At 38.8% G+C, this 17,934-nt stretch overlaps 1 protein-coding gene across 6 annotated transcripts in view; it reads right to left on the bottom strand.

Moving 5' to 3' along the window:
* The window catches only part of LOC111329136 (uncharacterized), a 118,839-nt gene that overhangs the window by 22,640 nt on the left and 78,265 nt on the right, over nucleotides 1-17,934 (bottom strand). For all 6 annotated transcript variants that reach the window (XR_015994712.1, XM_088743360.1, XM_088743372.1 and 3 more), the window contains 4 exons: nucleotides 14,767-15,062; nucleotides 11,152-11,380; nucleotides 10,895-10,918; nucleotides 10,468-10,750 (listed from right to left, as the gene is read on the bottom strand). Coding sequence is in view for 5 of the 6 variants with exons in the window: in XM_088743360.1 (XP_088599486.1) it covers nucleotides 10,468-10,750; nucleotides 10,895-10,918; nucleotides 11,152-11,380; nucleotides 14,767-15,062 (832 nt within the window). In the remaining variant the exon portion in view is untranslated. The remainder of the gene's footprint in view (nucleotides 1-10,467; nucleotides 10,751-10,894; nucleotides 10,919-11,151; nucleotides 11,381-14,766; nucleotides 15,063-17,934) is intronic.

Genomic DNA, 17,934 nt, shown 5'->3' with positions numbered 1-17,934 from the left:
CGTACCCTCGCTAACTAGAACCTCGCGCTAACTCAAACAAATTTTCTTTGCCATTCAGGTAATTTTCCACGTAATTTTACCCGCGATAACTCGAGCTTCCAATAACTCGAACCTTTTGCTCATTTCCCTTGGAGGCTCGAGTTATCGGGAGTGGAGTCGACTGTAGAACTGAGGTTTAGGTAAATTGCCTGGACCAGCTAGTATAATGTCGTCACTGTATATACTAAATGTTCTATTCTTTTTACACATTGTTTACAGGGAGCAGAGACCTAAAACATTATGTTGCCAGTAATCCCGAGATATGTCGAAAATCGATTGACAGAAAGAAATGAAGATACTTATGATTCGAACAACCCTGTTTCAGCCAAAGTTCCCATTGAACTACGTACAGTTAAAAGCGAAACGAGCCAGTCGATCTAACATAAACATTACTTTTCTTAATGTAGTTATGAAATAATGAAACAGTTACATCAAAACCCTAACGACCTAATTAAGAACCTATACTAAACAATAACCTTAGTCTAGTGAATTGAAAGTTAATCAACGCGGCACTGAACTTACTTAAAGTATACTGAAACTTATTTCTGCGAGTTATCTAAACCCGTGCAAACTAAATGCGAGCTCCCTAAAGACAACGTTACTTTTTGTTGCGTTTGGGTATATGCTTTAAGTGTTTGTTATCTTAACTCTTATGACAAATTGAACTGATCGAGTGTTATTTATTTGAGCACTTCAACGTTAAGGTTTTTTGTCAGATATTAAAACGCGAGACGGAAAGTCCGAGGATTCCCAGTCTGGGAACGAGTGAAACTAAGTGGAGATATCACCTCTTTAGCATTCATCGAACTTGTAAATGCACAGTTGGAAGTATGAATTACTATGTGGGATCAATAGATTTGTTGATCCCTACACGTGCATAAGTCTCGCGCAACTTTACACGTTACATCTTAAAATTTACATTTGAAGGACAAATTAATGAATCATTTGGATCGGCTTTGCCGTTCTACTCGATAGAGCTTGATGAAGAGAACGGAAAAAATCGACTTTGATTCACGCGTGGAACTTTAAAATAAAAAGTGCCTCGTTAACTGTTTGTCATAGCTAAAATCATTTATCCTTGGTAAGTGTAAGCGTTTATAGTCATGTATAGCTGGTGGCGACTCAACTTCTTGGTAGCGAGATGGTTGGTGGTGTGTCGACCTCTTGGTGGCGACTTCGTTGGTGGTGAGGTGACCGGATACCAACAAGATCGCTTTGAGTGCTAATGATGATGAGAGAATAATAAGAGGAGACAAGATATAAACTTTTGCTCATGGCCACTTTAAAATGTGAATCCTGAAAATATTCCATTCAATTCATCACCAGTCGAACCTACAAAGTCAGGAAAGACAAGATACCTAGTCAACCTCTTGGGCAATAAATTCATTCAAAAGTTCGATTACACTGTCCTGATTTGTCCAACATCATCCAAACAAGGCGTATGGTATTTTCGGAGATTCGGATGAGGATTTATTTATCTTGACTCCAATCCAAGACAAGATCATTGGCACAAGATTATTACATGTAGTTATGTGTATGAAAGAACTAGCACGCTGATCTTTCTCGATGATTGCGCTGGTTCAAGAGATGTGAAGAACAAGACGGATGAACTCGTGAATTTAGCATTCAGCGCAAGACATAAGGGAATCAGGTTTTGGGTCCTCACACAGCAGATGATAAATACCGCAAAACCATATAGATAGAACATCGCTGCCTTACTTCTCTTCTACACACCTTTGGCTGAGAATATGAAGATTATATTTGATGATTGTGCAGGCGATTTGATGAAAGAGAGCAGATAGAATTGATAGCAAAGCTAAAGGAAGCGAAATTTTCACATCTCATATTATCACTTCGCCATCCATTGAAAATAAATTTTGAAATTTAACATAAAAAATGGATATGAATACATCTTTATTTATTTATGCGCATTTGATATTATGTAACTGGAATTTGTGCACTACAAATATTAAACTATTATTATTAAACTATTATTATACTCCCAATTTAACTTATAAATAAAGACTACCTGCAGTCTAGCGAAGCTAATCGAGGCAGGTAGTATGTGAAACGTGTCAATTATTATTCTAATGACAAAAAATAAACAATTACAAAGAGATGTCAATTACAAAAGTGAACACAAAAATATAGATATACTAATTACGAAGCCACTAGCACAAAATTAAACACAGGAAAAGCTCAAAGTACTCTTTATTTTAACGAAATCTAGTTTCTTGTCATTTCGTTTATTGATGTATCAATATCAGGATAAGAATCCTGGTTTAGAAGGATTTGAAGTAAGGATTCGGTTATTTTTTTCTTGAAAATATATTTTGGGAGCTGCCTCAAAACATCATGAATACAGTCCCAAATTTTTGTGGCCATAGAGGAAAAAGAATTTTTTATAGTGAGTTAGTCGAGAGTAGTTTGTACAGAAGTAACCAGCGGTAGAAGATCGTGTGTTATAATGATGAGCATCTTTAACGGGTCTAAAGAGAGCAGAAATGTTAGATGGCACGACTTTGTTATAGACATTATGCATTAAGATAGAGCAATTTTTTTAAGTAGATTAAAGGTAAAGGCAGAATATTGGTAGAGAAAAAAAGTAGAACAGCGTGAACATTAAACTTAGAGAAATTCATCAAGCGGACTACCTGTTTTTGAAGATGGAGTATCTTGTTAGGTGCGTTTTGGTTGCCTGTCCCCAGGCAGTAAGGCCATAGGTGATATATGGAAGAAAAAGAGCTCTCTATATATATATATTAAGCAAAGTCACGAAGGGAGTGAAATGCCTTAATCTAGATATTATACCTATATGACTACTGATCTTTGACGCGATGTGGCTGATGTGATATTTCCAACAGAGATTACTATCCATTAGTACCCCTAAGTATTTAACATATGATTTACGTTCTATACTTATCAGTCTTACTTTGGTTGTCATATATACTAAGTTTAACTTCATAATCTAAGGGTTTTTGGTATGGATGAAAGGTAACAAAATTAGTTTTCTTTATACTTAAGTAGACTTAATTAGCGCTTAGCCAGTCACAGACGTTAAGTAGCTCCACATTTACAACAGATTCAAGTGATTTTAAATTCTTATCAGCATATAACAGATTTGTATCATCAGCAAATGGATAGATTCCTAGTTTGTTTGAAGCCTTGTAAATATCATTAACATAAATCAGAAACAATAAAGGACCTAAAACAGAACCCTGTGGCACCCAATTGACTTTCGAGATTTCTTTTTCCTTTTGATAATGCTGTTGATGCCATCCCACGTGAATGAACTAGAAGAAATCATATATGCTACTAACAATCTCGAGGCCGAACCCACAAGTGATTCAGATCATCTAGTGCAACTCGCTTTTCTCGTTGCAAGTGGTGAAGTGAAGGAACTGATTGGTGTAGCTCTCACCCAGGAACAAGTCAAGAGGCTTTCTCAACAAGATGTTGAGAAGTACTTCAAGAGACGATAAACTTCATTGCGATGCAATGGTTGATACATTTCTTCAGCTTTCATGTGAAGCTCATTTTCTCCTTGTTCATGGAGAAAACTTCTGAAGGAGTTTCCTCCTAATATGTATGGGATGGCGACCATGCGTTTCTGGGCTCCGCTACTTTTGTTTCTTTTGTCTGGTAATTTCAAGCAGAAGTGGAATCCAAGTGATGAAAATCATAGCACCAAAGTTTCTCGCACAAATATCAGCTTATCAGTTATCGACGAACCAGCAATAAGGAGCATTTGGTGTTTAGCGAGTTTCGATCGTCAAGTTCACACCCGCTTCACAAGATGGCGCCGCTATAATTACGGCATTCGCTTAAGCTTTACTACTGCTTTCAGTAGGAGATATAGAGTTAAATCCCGCCCCAACTCAAAAACTTAAAGTGGCTTACCTCAATGCTCGGTCCCTGGTAAACAAGTCCGCGTCCTTTGAAGCCGATGTATACTCAAAAAACTTCGACATCATCGCCGTTACAGAGACACACTTAGATGAATCGTTAAACTCTGCAGAGTTATTTCCTTCAAATTTTCGCCTTTATAGGCGAGATAGAAACCGAAGAGGCGGAGGAGTCCTGGTTGCCGTAGGATTATTTGCAATCAACGAGATGTATTTGAAGGATCTGATATTGAACTTTTAATGCTTGATATCCATTATTCAAAGAACAAGTCTTTTGTGTTTGGTGAGTTCTACAGACCTCCGTCAAGACACACCAAATGTTTAAAAATACTGCAGAAGAACTTGGAGCTTCGGGTACCTCAAGCAAAAATAATCTTAGTCGGGGATTTCAATCCTAAGGACATGGATTGGTATAAAAGATTAATACTGGATAATACAATTGATAACGAATTATTTTCGGATATATTGTCAGATAATATCCTTACTCGGATGGTTTTGTAACCTACTAGAGGTAACAACATCCTTGATCTTGTTCTGACCAATGAGAGCGATATGGTTTGTGACTTCGAGGTTGGAGAACCAATTTCGGATCATAACATTGTAACCTTTAACGTGAATGTTCACCCTTACCATCGGAAATCATCCGAAAGAGAGTTTTATGATTTCAACAAGGCTGACTGGTCTCGCTTAAATGAACTGTTTGAACAAATCCCATGGCGCTGCGTTTTTCTTCCGGATGATATGAATGAAGTTTGGAGCGCGTGGTCGGACCTATGTTTTCACCGCCGTTGATGAGTGCATCTCTTAAAGGAGAAAGAAGAAATATCACCGTGCTCCATGGATCCCTCAGGAGATTATTAAACTTGTGCGCAGAAAGAAACGATTGTATCAGAGGGCCAAGCATATTGATAATGATGAGTTGTAGTCTACATACGAAAAGGCAAGTAGTTTGTAAAGAAAGAATGTGACGAGGTCTGCTGGGAGTAACTAAATGATCTGGCAAATGATTTGCATGATAAAAGCGAACACAAGCTCTTTTGGAATTATTTGCAGTCCAGGCGTAAAGGATCTAGTGACCCAATTGTCATTAAGCTAGACAATGGCAACATGATAAAAAGAAAATAGTTCAAATACTGGAAAATTATAGACGAACGATCGACGTTTCGGCCATATCACACAGTCTTCATCAGGAAACGCCGAGTCAGCCTGGGTCGCGTAAGTGTGACGTGATAGCTGACTCAGCACGTCCCGTAACGCACGGTCCCACGTGTGCGATCGCACAAACCGCAACCCCCCTTTCTTATTAATAGAAGGGTCCTCTACCCTCTTCCAAACAGCTTCGTTGGTGCCAAAGGAAAGAAAGGAGGGTTGCGGTTTGTGCTATCGCATACGTGGGACCGTGTGTTACGGGACGTGCCGAGTCAGCTATCACGTGACACTTACGTGACCCAGGGTGACTCGGCACTTTCCTGATGAAGGTCGTGCGATATGGCCGAATCGTCGATCGTCCGTCTATAATTTTCCAGTATTTGAATTATTTTCTTTTTTTCATACTCTCAACTGGATGACTGATACAACTCATAGCCACAATGGCAACATGCTAACAAACGAAAGTGACATGGCTGATTACATGAACGAATACTTTGCATCATCTTTTACAAGTGAAAACTCTGAAAATTCAGTTTCCATCATTTGATCAAGTTATCAGAGATTCGGGCATTAGCCTTCTGCACTGTTCACCAACGGATATTAACAAGGTTCTAAGCGAGTTGAAATCTCGTAAATCTGCTGGTCCGGATAACATCCATCCCATGATATTAAAGAAATGCGCTGGAACTTTGGCTTCATCACTTAGTGACATTTTTAATGCATCCTTTGCGTCGGGTATGTTGCCGCGTGGCTAAAAATTGGCTGATATTACCCCTTTGCATAAGAAAGGTGATAAAAACGTCCGCAAGAACTACCGTTCTGTCTTGCTAACATCGGTGGTGTGTTAAGTGTGTGAAATGATAGTGAGAAAACATCTTGTTCATTTTTGGACAACTTATGAGATTTTTATTCCAGAGCAATTTGGCTTTTTGAAAGGGAAACCTTATTTGCCTCAACTATTATCTTTGTTTCACGATTGGGCCCGTGATAGAAACAAAGGATTGACGACTGATGTCATCTTTTCAGACCTTTCAAAAGCTTTCGACCCGCTCCCTCACGAACGCCTCATGACAAAGATACACGCATATGGTATCCGCGATCCACTCTTGTCTTGGCTTTGATGCTTCTTAACAAATTGATACCAGCGAATCGCTCTACGGGGACATTAGGGAACTTAAGCAGGAGGACTTTTGAAGACGACGCCGCCGTCAATGAGCAGTTGAGACTGGGACAAGGTCCATTGCGCATGACATACCCTCGACAAACGACGTCCTCCTTCCGGCGACGACGTGAGTTTTAGGTATTTGACAGCGTCGTGAAATGTGAGTGATTTATGAGATTTCATGGCTTTTGTAGTTTTTTTCAACTTTTCTATGTGGTTCACACGATTTCAATCGATGTTCAGTTATATTTTTACTTTAGTTTAAGAGCAGTTTGTGCCTTTTTAAGACAGTTTTTGGAAGATAGAAATGGCCACGGAGAAGGATGCAACGAGCACCAAATCTCCCCCCAAATGGTAAGTAAGCTTATTAGGAAATTATTTATCTGCGAAAGTTGAAATGACGGTGGAATCCTAAGAACTTGAGCCAGTGTTGGAAGATCCCTTTTCCTCACTCTAAATTCGGCTATGCATTCGTCGTCGTTCATGTTATCCAAGTCAAAGTGATCGTACGAATCATAAGGAAAATCTGGATTTCGTGAGGAAAACGCGTCGTACGAGATTATAAAATCCTCATCACTAATAAGATCAGCATCGTAGTAGAGAAGAAGGGTCTGACGAAACTCTTTAAAACTGGCCATAACTGGAGCAGAAACAAAAATATATCAGGAACAGAGGATGGCCGCGTCCTGGCAAAACAGCTTCCGTGCTTAACAAATTAACATTTGGCGGGAGAGCGACGACGTCAAACCAAGGCCGTCGGGAATCTGACGGCGGTGTCGTCCCCGAAGTCTCTCCTGCTTAAGCTCCCTATTATCCATCAAGGACCTCCGTTTTGTCCGCTGTAACCCAGGGAAACGTGTTGGGAACCATTTTATTTCTCGTTTATATTAATGCTATCTCAAGAAACATTTCGTCACACACAAAACTTTGCAGATGATATGAAGGTGTACAGGGTATTGAGGGATATTAATGAAGATGTGGACGAGCTTCAGAAAGATCTTGCTCGCTTTGAACCTTGGAGCACGAGTGGCAATTGAAATTTAACGCCGATAAATGCGAAATAAAGTAATTCGTATTTCTAAAATGGATGACACTTCAAGTCCTCCAAATCATCTATATTGCAACCATTTGAAAGCTGTATCTGAAGTTAAGGATCTTGGAATTCACATTACTTCAAATCTGTCATGGAGCTTGCAAGCCAACAAATGCACAAATAAGGCTAATAGTGTGCTTAGATTTATAGGACGAACAGTGGGTCCCAAATATCCTGATTTGTTTTCGAAACTTTCTAAGAGTCTAGTGCGTCCAATACTGGAGTATTGTTCTCCAGTTTGGTGTCCACACCTCAAAAAAGATTTACACGTGTTAGAGAAAGTACAACGTAGAGCGTCTAATTGTGCCCTTAGTAACAATGGAAGCGACATGTCCTATGAAGAACGTCTAAAGTTCCTTAGATGACCAACCCTGCATCAAAGAAGATTATTTTCCTCGCTTACTGAATGTTACTTGTTACGGTGGCCAATTTCCAATTTCAACTTAGTTGATATAATCAAATTACAAGACAATAAACAGGCTTCGTGTTCTAGACCCCTCAGCATTTTTTACGTTTGCAGGTGATTTTCGACCTTTAAGAGTTAACCACTTTTTTAAACTTATGTCTGCATCCGCAACTTTAAATATTTTTAAATATTCTTTTTCATAAGTATAATTTGTAGCTCCCATTGCGGACCTATGTTTTAGGTAAAACATCCGGGAATTTTCCCATCTGCTCTTGAAAGAAAATCGTCGTGTTTATACCGACATTTTTGATACCGCGAATTATTGTTGTTGTTAGAAGATTCTAAGCTCGTACAGTCGAAAACCCCCCTAACTGGTTTGGTTGAGTTTTCGATTTCAAGCATTATGTGTTTCTGTGAAATACGCAATATTATTGATGCATGGAATAATTTACCAAAAGAAGTTGCCGAGGCGAATAATATCAAAATTTTTAAGAAGAGACTCAAATATTATCTATATTGTTTTTCGCGAATATTTAGTTATCAATTTCTATCTTTAAATCAGACGTAAATATTTTTAAAATTATTTTTAGGAGGAGGTAAACTCGAAAGGGATAACCTCTTTTATTTCTTTTTCACTTCTTAGTTAAATTGCGAATAAACAGAAATTATTCATTGAGGAGGACTTTAACGATAACTTCATGGTAAAGAGAGAACTCGGAATGATTGCCGGTAGTCTGAGATATGGAAAGTACATGACAATGGCGAGTGCGCCTCTTGTAACCTTCGGTCGGTGTAAAGAAATAGATGGTATTTGTGAAGAAACTGATTAAGTATATGATAAGAAATTGAATAAGTTCTTAATCAAGTTCTTCATAGAGATGAAGGAATAGTTGAGTGATTCAATCGAACTTCAAGAGAATAAGTAAAGAGGTTTCCAGAGGTTGTACTGGCTTTGAATCGTGAAGAAACAAGATTGGCAGGAAAGAAACCTGTTGATGTAATAAAAAAAAAGGTGGTTGACGCAAAAAGTTCAACACTCATTCAAAGCCTGTTGGCTTGAAGGAGAAGAAACATGACTCTACAAAAAATGTGAGATATCCCTATGTTTCTGGTGAGCTGAACGAGGTGGAAATGATGTTCAATTTATACTCAGACTGTCATACTTTTCTCATTTGCAAAGACGCTCTTTTGACAGAAGTACAAATCAAGGCACACCACTTATTCTTCATAAAAAGAAGCAATATTGATGGCGATTCTGTTGTATGAAACCATGAAAGACATTGAATCAAACAAGTTCACTTCAGGCGTGATAAGCAAAGGTGTGACTCTGAATTTCACACAGTGAACTTGTGAAATTTCAAAATGAGCCAGAACTCATTTTGAAATCAAGGCTGTCTTCATGTGTTGCCTTGAAATCAAGGTTGTCTAACAAATGTCTCAGAACTCATTTTGAAAATTCAAGGTTGACTTGAAGACAACCTTGAAACAGTTTTGTCTTCATGAGTTGCCTTGAAAATCAAGGTTGTCTCTAGGTGAGCCAGAATCTCCATTTTTCTACCACTTGATCATTCATTTCCAAAAGAATCGGTTCTAGCATGCACACTATATGTTGCTACATTTTTTAAACAGAAAATGATTTAAAAGGTTATTACACTCCAATTCGTCGCTTGCGCGATGCAAGAAAACCTATCTAACCGGTTCTCTGTGATACAAATAGCGCATGATATTTGTACCCTACGGAAGGTAGTTGTATAATAATGGCTCCTGTTGATACACCCGGTTTACAGTCATCTCGCCATCGGAAAGACTCGCCACCAAGGCAGTTTCGCCAATATCAAGTCACCCCGCCACTACCAGGTATCACGCCACCAAGGTCGCTAGCTTATTTGGTACAAATTCAAAGCTTTAGGCGATTCTTGGGTGTGATCTTGAGTCTCATGAGTATCGCAATAAGAATGCCATGGGCAATGCTGCGAAGCCGTGCTGAAGGCTCAATAGTTTTTTCAAGATAGCGGAAGGTGAGTCAAATGAGCGTAACGATCGAAAAGCCAATAATTAGATCTGATCAAAGAAGATACAATACGGATTATCGAGCAAGGACGTCTAACCTGTAAACATTTAGAATGTTGATCTAAGGAACAGCGAACCAAAGTGACCGGAACTTTTTAATCAAACGAACAAACGACAAGATTGACAAGAAATGCTACTGATCGCATGCACTTTTTTGTCGAAAAAATCCAGTATTTTGAAAGCTCACAAAGAGGTCCTCTTAACTTTTTACCCCATAACAACAACGAGGATCAAGTTGGAGCTCAAGCAAAGGTATCTCTATTTAATCGAACATGCAATAACTATACTTAATACACTGACAACAATCGCCATTGGATGAGTGTTTGGTGGTAACACGCCGAGGTAACACGCCTTGGCGGCGAGATCGATTACACTTTGGTGGCGAGTCTTCCTGGCGACGAAGTTACCAGGTATCATACACCAAAGCATTGAAAATGGTCCCCTTTATCGTGATTCATACAGCTCTAAACAATATACAGTGACCCATACTGCTGCACCAAAGCAGTCAATAGTGGTCCATTTTGTTACCCTAGTCACTGCTCATATGAATGTACGTCATCTGCATGATAGATGTATGTCACCTGCGTGTATGTAAAACTAGTGTTGTCCGAAAAACAAAAAGGCCTATCAGAAATTAATATACCTGAAGTAGCTAATAAGCTTCTTCGGAAAGATATATCCCGCCTCATTTTTTGTTTGTTTGGGTTCATCACTCCTTTTCCGTTCCATTTTAGAGCTGATAAACTGATCCGCCTCCATTAAAATGCGTCCCATAAAGAAAATTAAGACGAACCATTCTAGTCCACTGAAAGACACAGTTGAAGGAGACAGGCAAATGGCGAAGTGAAGACCAAGAAGAGTAAGATAGCTCACGGTGTCCCGAAAAAAGACGAAATAAGGAGTCGTAAAGTAATCCATGTAATTCTCTGAAAGACAATGATTGAGACGCAAGCTTAGAGTGGAGAATCTCGAAAAAAACTCGGAGAGCACAGATAGCCTGTAAAAACTCCAAGTTAAAAATTCATGAACGATCTCTGGAAATCTAGCCACCAAAAATAGCCAGTACTCACCGTATATATCCTTTCCTTCGATTCCTGTAAGAAAAAAAAAAACATTTAAATGATAAAGGCAGTGACACTTCCACGCAGTGGAGAAAGATCATAGTGTGTTATTGTTGGAACCTTAAAAATATGTCACCGCTTAAAACCTTACTCAATTCGAGTTATACCGGGATGTAACACTTTCTTGTTCTTTCCAAAACTAAATTGGAAAAAATCATTCTGGGCAGGGTGTTTTCATCTCGTAATATTGAATATCCCTACTTTACCTTGTATGATTGCCGTCCCTAACGTCTCGGGTAACTCGTGTTCTCCAAAGTGACTTGCTGTACCATCTTTAGTTTGCATCCTTTTCAATTCTGATAATTTGGCGTACTGTCCAATACCGATTGGAACAATGTTAACTTGCTTCTTCTCTAATTCCTTTCGATATTTTTCTGAATCGTCACCTTCGTTCTTGACCCTGTGCTTCAAGTCATTGAGAAAGAGCACGAGCACCTGATGAAGAAAACAAAAATTAATTGAAATTATGATATTTACAGCTGTAGTTCTCAAAAACCAACTTACAAGGTTTGTCAATTATGTACCGAGACTTGTCGATCTTGAAAACTATATTAGCGTTATAAAAAAAGGACTGCTTGAAAACTTCGATGAAAAACAAATAAAAATCACTTTCAACGCGAACTGATTCTTCTAAATATGAATCTTTCTGTCTGACTAGCCATTTAATCAATCTGTCTTCACAATAATTGATAACTGATATATCTTATTAGACGTTTTGTTGTGTAGTATCGCTGAGTATTTTTACGAGTTGTGCCGTATTTTGACGAGCCTGTAGGGCAAGTCAAAATACAAATAACGAGTTAAAATACTCAGCGATACTACACAACAAAACGTCTAATAAGTTATTTATTATCCAATACGCCAAACTGTTATTTCAGTGCGGGCGAATTTCGCGGATATTTATTTACGGGGAGTGCGTGACAGAAGTTTGCGAAGCGGAACGGAATTGGCGCGTTGTTGTGTTGCTGTTTCTATTATCTTCACTAATTGTAGAAATTTTCTGGTCGTCAAGCTGCTTTTCTTCGTTCGCTTCATCTAATGAACTTGGATCTATATTTGCCAGCCATTCTGACTCTTCGTCGTCGGAAATATGATTCAAATGGTCCGCCATTTGTTTGTTTTTTTCGTAACTGGTGTCCCCAAATTAGTAAGGGATTTGTTCCCTGGCTAGACGGTTTTTGACACTTTAATAAAGTTTCTACTACTTCTACTACTACTAACTACAATCCAATTCTTCGCTTGCGCGATTCGAGAAAACCTGTTTAACCGGTACTCTACAATAGACGAGTACAAATACCGCGTGATATTTGTACTCGTCTATGGCGTTATTTGTACTCGTCTAGGTGTAGTTGGATAATAATAGATGTTATTTATAGGTAATGCTGGAAGGTGCAGAATAGGCACAAATCAATTTATTCCTCTAATTGCTCTAATTTGACTGAGTTACATTCATCTTTCAAACCGGCAGTCTAAATCCCACAGGGATCAATGAACGCTTTTCATTCCACTAATTTATTCATGTTTTTCTCGTTGCCATGCACCCACCAATAACGTAGCTCCATTTTCTGCCTTTAAAAGCACACACAACCCACAATTCCTCTATTCGCTTCGACGAAGGGCTAACGCTCGAAACGTCAGCTTTTGTAATCATTACGGTGGCCAATTTACCATTTCAACTTTGTTGATATATCCAAATTATTTCGTTACTCCCACCGACGCAGCCCCAAACAGTTTCTTTCGAAACTATCAGCCTTTATTCATGAGTTACATTCAGTTATTAAAATAGTATATATATACTGTAAATATAATTATGTCCAATTTGACTGAGTTTTATTCAGTTATTAGTATAGTTTTACAGCTGAGCAAAGAGTTTCCAGCAATCTGATTGGTCGAGTGATTCGTTATATGACGCTATATAAACCGCTCCACGCGGTTTATATAAAATGTAAAAATAAAATGTTAATAAATGTTACTAAAATGTTATGATCTTAGAAATTTCTTTGTTGTTCAGCTCTGAAATTATACTAAAACAATTATTCGCCTCAGGTTCGGTAAATCTTGTCGAATAATCCCCTCGACTTCGTCTCGGGAATTATTCGACGATATTCACCTCGCCTTCGGCGAATAATTGTTAATTATAATAGTATTATATATATATATATATATATGTGTGTGTGTGTGTGTGTATATATATATATATAGGGAGTCGTTAGTGGAACTCTCAGGCCAACAAAGGTGCACCGCGCCAGGAGGATCATAAAAGATTCGCAGTCCAAACCTCACAGCAAACACGAACGTAGAAAGTTTAAAAATTGCAAGGATGGACAACTTCTGACGTCAAAAATATAAAAAATTTAATAAAAAGCGTTTCGGTCCGAGACCTTCTTCAGATAATTACAACTTTTGAAATAAAAAAAAGATAGCATTAAATAAGATCGAAGTGCTAATGATTACGTAATTACAGATAACAACTAATGACATGGTGCTAATAAAAAGATAACAAAAAACCTAATTAAAAAGAAAGCAATGGACAAAATACATTAAACAAACCCTAAAAACTAAGAGATAAGAATACTGAATATGTTAAAATGAGTGGCGTAACCAATTGCAAAGAAGCAATGCGGCAAGCAAAAAAAGGGGAGGCCCACTTTTAACTACAACTGTAAACCGTAACAAAATCCCAAAACAAGGCCTTTGGAGCCCGAAAGGGCCAATCAGCAACAAAATCCCTGGAGGGGCCCTTAAATGTTGTTGCTAATTTGCCCTTTCGGGCTCCAAAGGCCTTGTTTTGGGATTTTGTTACGGTTTACAGTTGTAGTTAAAAGTGGGCCTCCCCTTTTCTTGCTTGCCGCGTTGCTTCTTTTGCCGCGTTGCTTCTTTCGCTCCGACGAAGGGCTAACGCTCGAAACGTCAGCTTTTGTAATCGTTACGGTGGCCAATTTACCATTTCAACCTTGTTGATATATCCAAATTATTTCGTTACTCCCACCGACGCAGCCCCAAACAGTTTCTTTCAAAACTATCAGCCTTTCTTCTTTGCAATTGGTTACGCCACTCATTTTAACATATTTAGTTTCTTATCTCTTAGTTTTTAGGGTTTGTTTCTTGTATTTTGTCCATTGCTTTCTTTGTAAGAGTATTTGAAAATGCCACTACACTCTTTATGTTTTGTTTTTTTTTTTTCTGGGGGAAACAGTAAGCTGAAATTTTTTTCTAACAGATATCAAGTGAAGCGTGCAGTAATCATAATCAATCTAAGTTGAATTTTCATAACTTCAGGCAGTGCAAGAGGCACAAGTTAAATGCAGTGATTGTGAGCAAAAATCGTTCTAACTGAGTATACAGTGGGAAGCACTCTCGTTCCTGCTCGGTACCTGATAGAAATGTAACCGAATTTACAAAGGAAAGTATTACCTTACTAAGGCTCGATAGCTGGGCGGTAACGCGTCTCGTGCTACCAATAAACTTTATCAAGAAAAACACAGTTGACTGGTTGCACCACACGCGTCACAAAGGAAGTCGCCAAAATAGAGTTAAAAGGACCGTAAGTGACAAAGCGGCCGCGGAAAAAAGGTAAGGAGACTTCATACGTACATTCCTCGCTTTTATCATCCTTTTTAATATTTTATTAATTTTTTTTATAATTTTTCCTTTTTTTAACGGTCCACGCTCATTTGACGCTTTAAATTCGATCTTCATATGTTAGGTATTCCCGTTAACGACCTTTAGACCCCAAGATCACACGCAATACACTTGGGCCTCCTGTGACTTACCAAACTCGACAGAGCTGCGGAAATTGGTCGCACGCGCGTCTAACTTACCTGTTTAGCTTTATTTGAAATGTTTTGACTTTCGAATGCACGACAAGCGGCCTTGAGATCTTCACAGAGTGAACTAGGCGAGTTTGGCTTTGGTAATTCCGTTAGCATAGATTTTGAACACTCCTGTCCAAATTTGATGTTACCAATCAGTCTTTCTTTGTCATGTAAAATCACGCAGTAGTTGGTAGGGTGAAAGCCATATTTTCCAACCACGTGGCTCATCGTACTTTTGATCAGATCAAACTCTTTTGATGGCGTCCCTTCGCGCAGCGTCAAAACAAAACAGATTTTAGCTCCTGCAAGTAAAGAGAGTATCAGAACCTGTGCAATCAAACCACTGGTTCCTAAAAAAACAACAACAACAAAAACAAAACTGACATCCGGCATCTCAACAACTTCTCAATACTGTTGTTATCTAATTAAATATTCCAAGACTTAATTCCAGTAGCGACATAACAATCATAACAATTATTGTGACTGTTATGTTCTGGTGGGAACATATAACTGAGAACGGGCATAAACTGCGCGTAACCAGCCACAGAATGCTTATTGGCCAAAACCCATTTGAAATAAAACTATGTGCTCTCTTGTGAAAACGTTTCATGAATGACCATTATCAGCCGAAATGTCGACTTAAGGTGAGCTTTTTCAAGTAAGACTGGAATGGTCACGCAGAAAATCATAGCCGCATTACTTGCAAGGTAGTATGTTTCCTTGTTCTGGCAAGGATTCATGTGGTATGTCAGTTAAGAGGACTTAGCTTGTGTGCTAACTCGGTTTATGGACCAATGCTATCACCGTTCCCCCCTCCAGATCCACACCTTTTGACTCCCAGAAAGCTTGCTACCAAAAATGAAACGCATTACCATCTTCTGTGCGATATCAACTACCAGGAGGGAGCGGGTGACTCCATTGTTCCCATGTTTTAAGGGGGGATGCGACTCTAATGTTCTCTGGTATAAGCCGCCGTTGAGACACCACTGCCAGTATGGCATCACATAGTAGCAGCAGAAGCGCTTCGGTAAATTTGCCCAGTCCAGCTTGAGGACAGATATACTAGCTAACAAAGACAAGAACATCACAGGCTCCTAGTTCGTTGAAAGCAACTAATTTGCCTTGGGTGTGCAAGCTTTGCTGTTTATCTCGTTTGTGGCTTTAACTGTTTATTGTCTTGTGAAAGTGTTTGTAATTTCACTGAATGCAGTTCAAGGCGAGTGCAGATGACCGTCCTATTTACTTCGATACATGTCAAAACAAACCAAAACGACTACACCGTTTTCTCTATAAGCTTTGGACAAGTCCACCCCATTAAAGACATTTTATTCCTTTTTAATGTAAGATCGTACTCATTGTTATTTGAGGTGAATCCAATGAGTCTTTTTGCTAATCAATCCTTTCAAATAAAAGGTGGCCGTTATATTTAGTAGGAGTGAGCACCGGTTATTTACTTATCTCGTCTGCTAGTGTTGGAAAGGCCTCAGCCAGAGCCAAAGATTCTGTTTACTGTAAGCTTGATGGTTCGTGTTTATCTTTTCGCTTGTGGCATTTTATTTTAAACGCCCTTTGTGCTTCTGTGATTAGTTTTTTCCCGGTTTCTATTGTAAATCGCAGCTATAGACTTGTGCCTTAACCCTGTAACTCCCAAGATCTGATTGTTAATTCTCCCCTCAAGCTGCTACAGATTTCCCTCTTATCAGGTAGATAACTTCTACCTGATAAGAGGGGGCATTTGGGCCTCTGGGAAACCGCAAAACCGGAGAATAAAACCTCCAAAACCGAAACACCGACGAAAAAAGGCAGCAAAACCGAAAACCGCTTGCAAATCTGACAAAACTGTTACATTGTCACCTTTAAAGGGGTCAAAAAGGAAAAACCGAAAACCGCATCAGAGTTTTCGTGAAAAATGAAAACCTGATGCAAAAACACGTAAAGCCCGCAAACCGCTCTGAACATCAAAACCGAAAAACCGAACCTTTTTGGCCCAAAAACCGATCGAAAAATCAGTCAAAACCGCAAAACCGAAAATCCAAAAGACCCCCTCTGATAACATTACCTGTTTGTTGAATAAAGTGTGGATATTATAGGGAGAAGTTTCATGTTATCACCTCTGGGAGTTAAAGGGTTTATCTGGTGACCGGAAGGTCATTAGCTTGCATTATTAGTTTCTGAAATCGAAAAAGTGTTGACCTGTCCCGTAATCTGGTGACAGAAAAGGCTATTGGCTTGTTTTGTAGATTTCTTATGACCAAAGTGTGTTTACTTGTGTGGTAAAGTTTTGATTGCCAGATTCGTTGTCTATTATTTAGTTTGCTGATTTTTTCATTGTCCTGTTGTTGGCGTTTTACTGTTTTGAATATCAAATACTCATATCATTAGTAAATAAACCCTTCGGGCGGCTGGTATGTCGGCTGATAAGGTCCGCGGCTGAGAGATTGTCCGAAAAATGAATATTTGGCCGAGAAGCGAGGCTTCGAGGGCAAATATGAAATTTTTGAGGACAATCTCTCAGCCAAGGACATTTTCAGCCGACATACTAACAAGCCAGAACGGGGGTTATTTATTCAGAACCTTCCCATTAATTTTCACATCGCAATTAAACTGAGCGTAAACACAGTAAAAAAGCCAGTGGTGATCTGATGGCGAATGCGCGTGATTGACGCAAACAAGCAAAAATCAAAGGCTCTGTGAGCCAACTCGTGAATTGGAGAAGTCAATGTAATTTGTGTTGTCAATAGAAATGGGTATTTGATTTCCATACTAGGGTATGGATCGTTAGACTGGTAAATGAGCATTGTGAGGATTATGATGTGAAACTAAATTAGGCCTCAAAGACAGAAAATATGGCCTGATTAGGATTTAGTGTAAGACAATCACTGTTCCAGATTTTACTTTATAGGTTTGTGGAAAGAAAGTTCAAAAGGGTGCTGTTTTGTTTACCATAAAACTATTGTTCCAATATTGAGCTCAGTATTTACTTGCGATGCAAGCAAAGGGATAGGAATGTAAAAGCTTATACGCCGGATGGAACGCACGGAAATAAGGATAAGCATATATGCAAAGGATTATCAAAACGTTGCCTTCTTTTTGTGCTTATATTGTCTAGTTAAGACTTGGTTGGCATAAGCGTAAGGATAAACATAAGCGAAAGACTTTCAGGCTATCAGGAAA

This window comes from Stylophora pistillata, chromosome 1 (assembly GCF_964205215.1).
Source record: "Stylophora pistillata chromosome 1, jaStyPist1.2, whole genome shotgun sequence".
Taxonomy (NCBI): domain Eukaryota; kingdom Metazoa; phylum Cnidaria; class Anthozoa; order Scleractinia; family Pocilloporidae; genus Stylophora; species Stylophora pistillata.
Note: the sequence above shows the minus strand (reverse complement) of the source record. Positions and strands in the feature narration are given on the sequence as shown.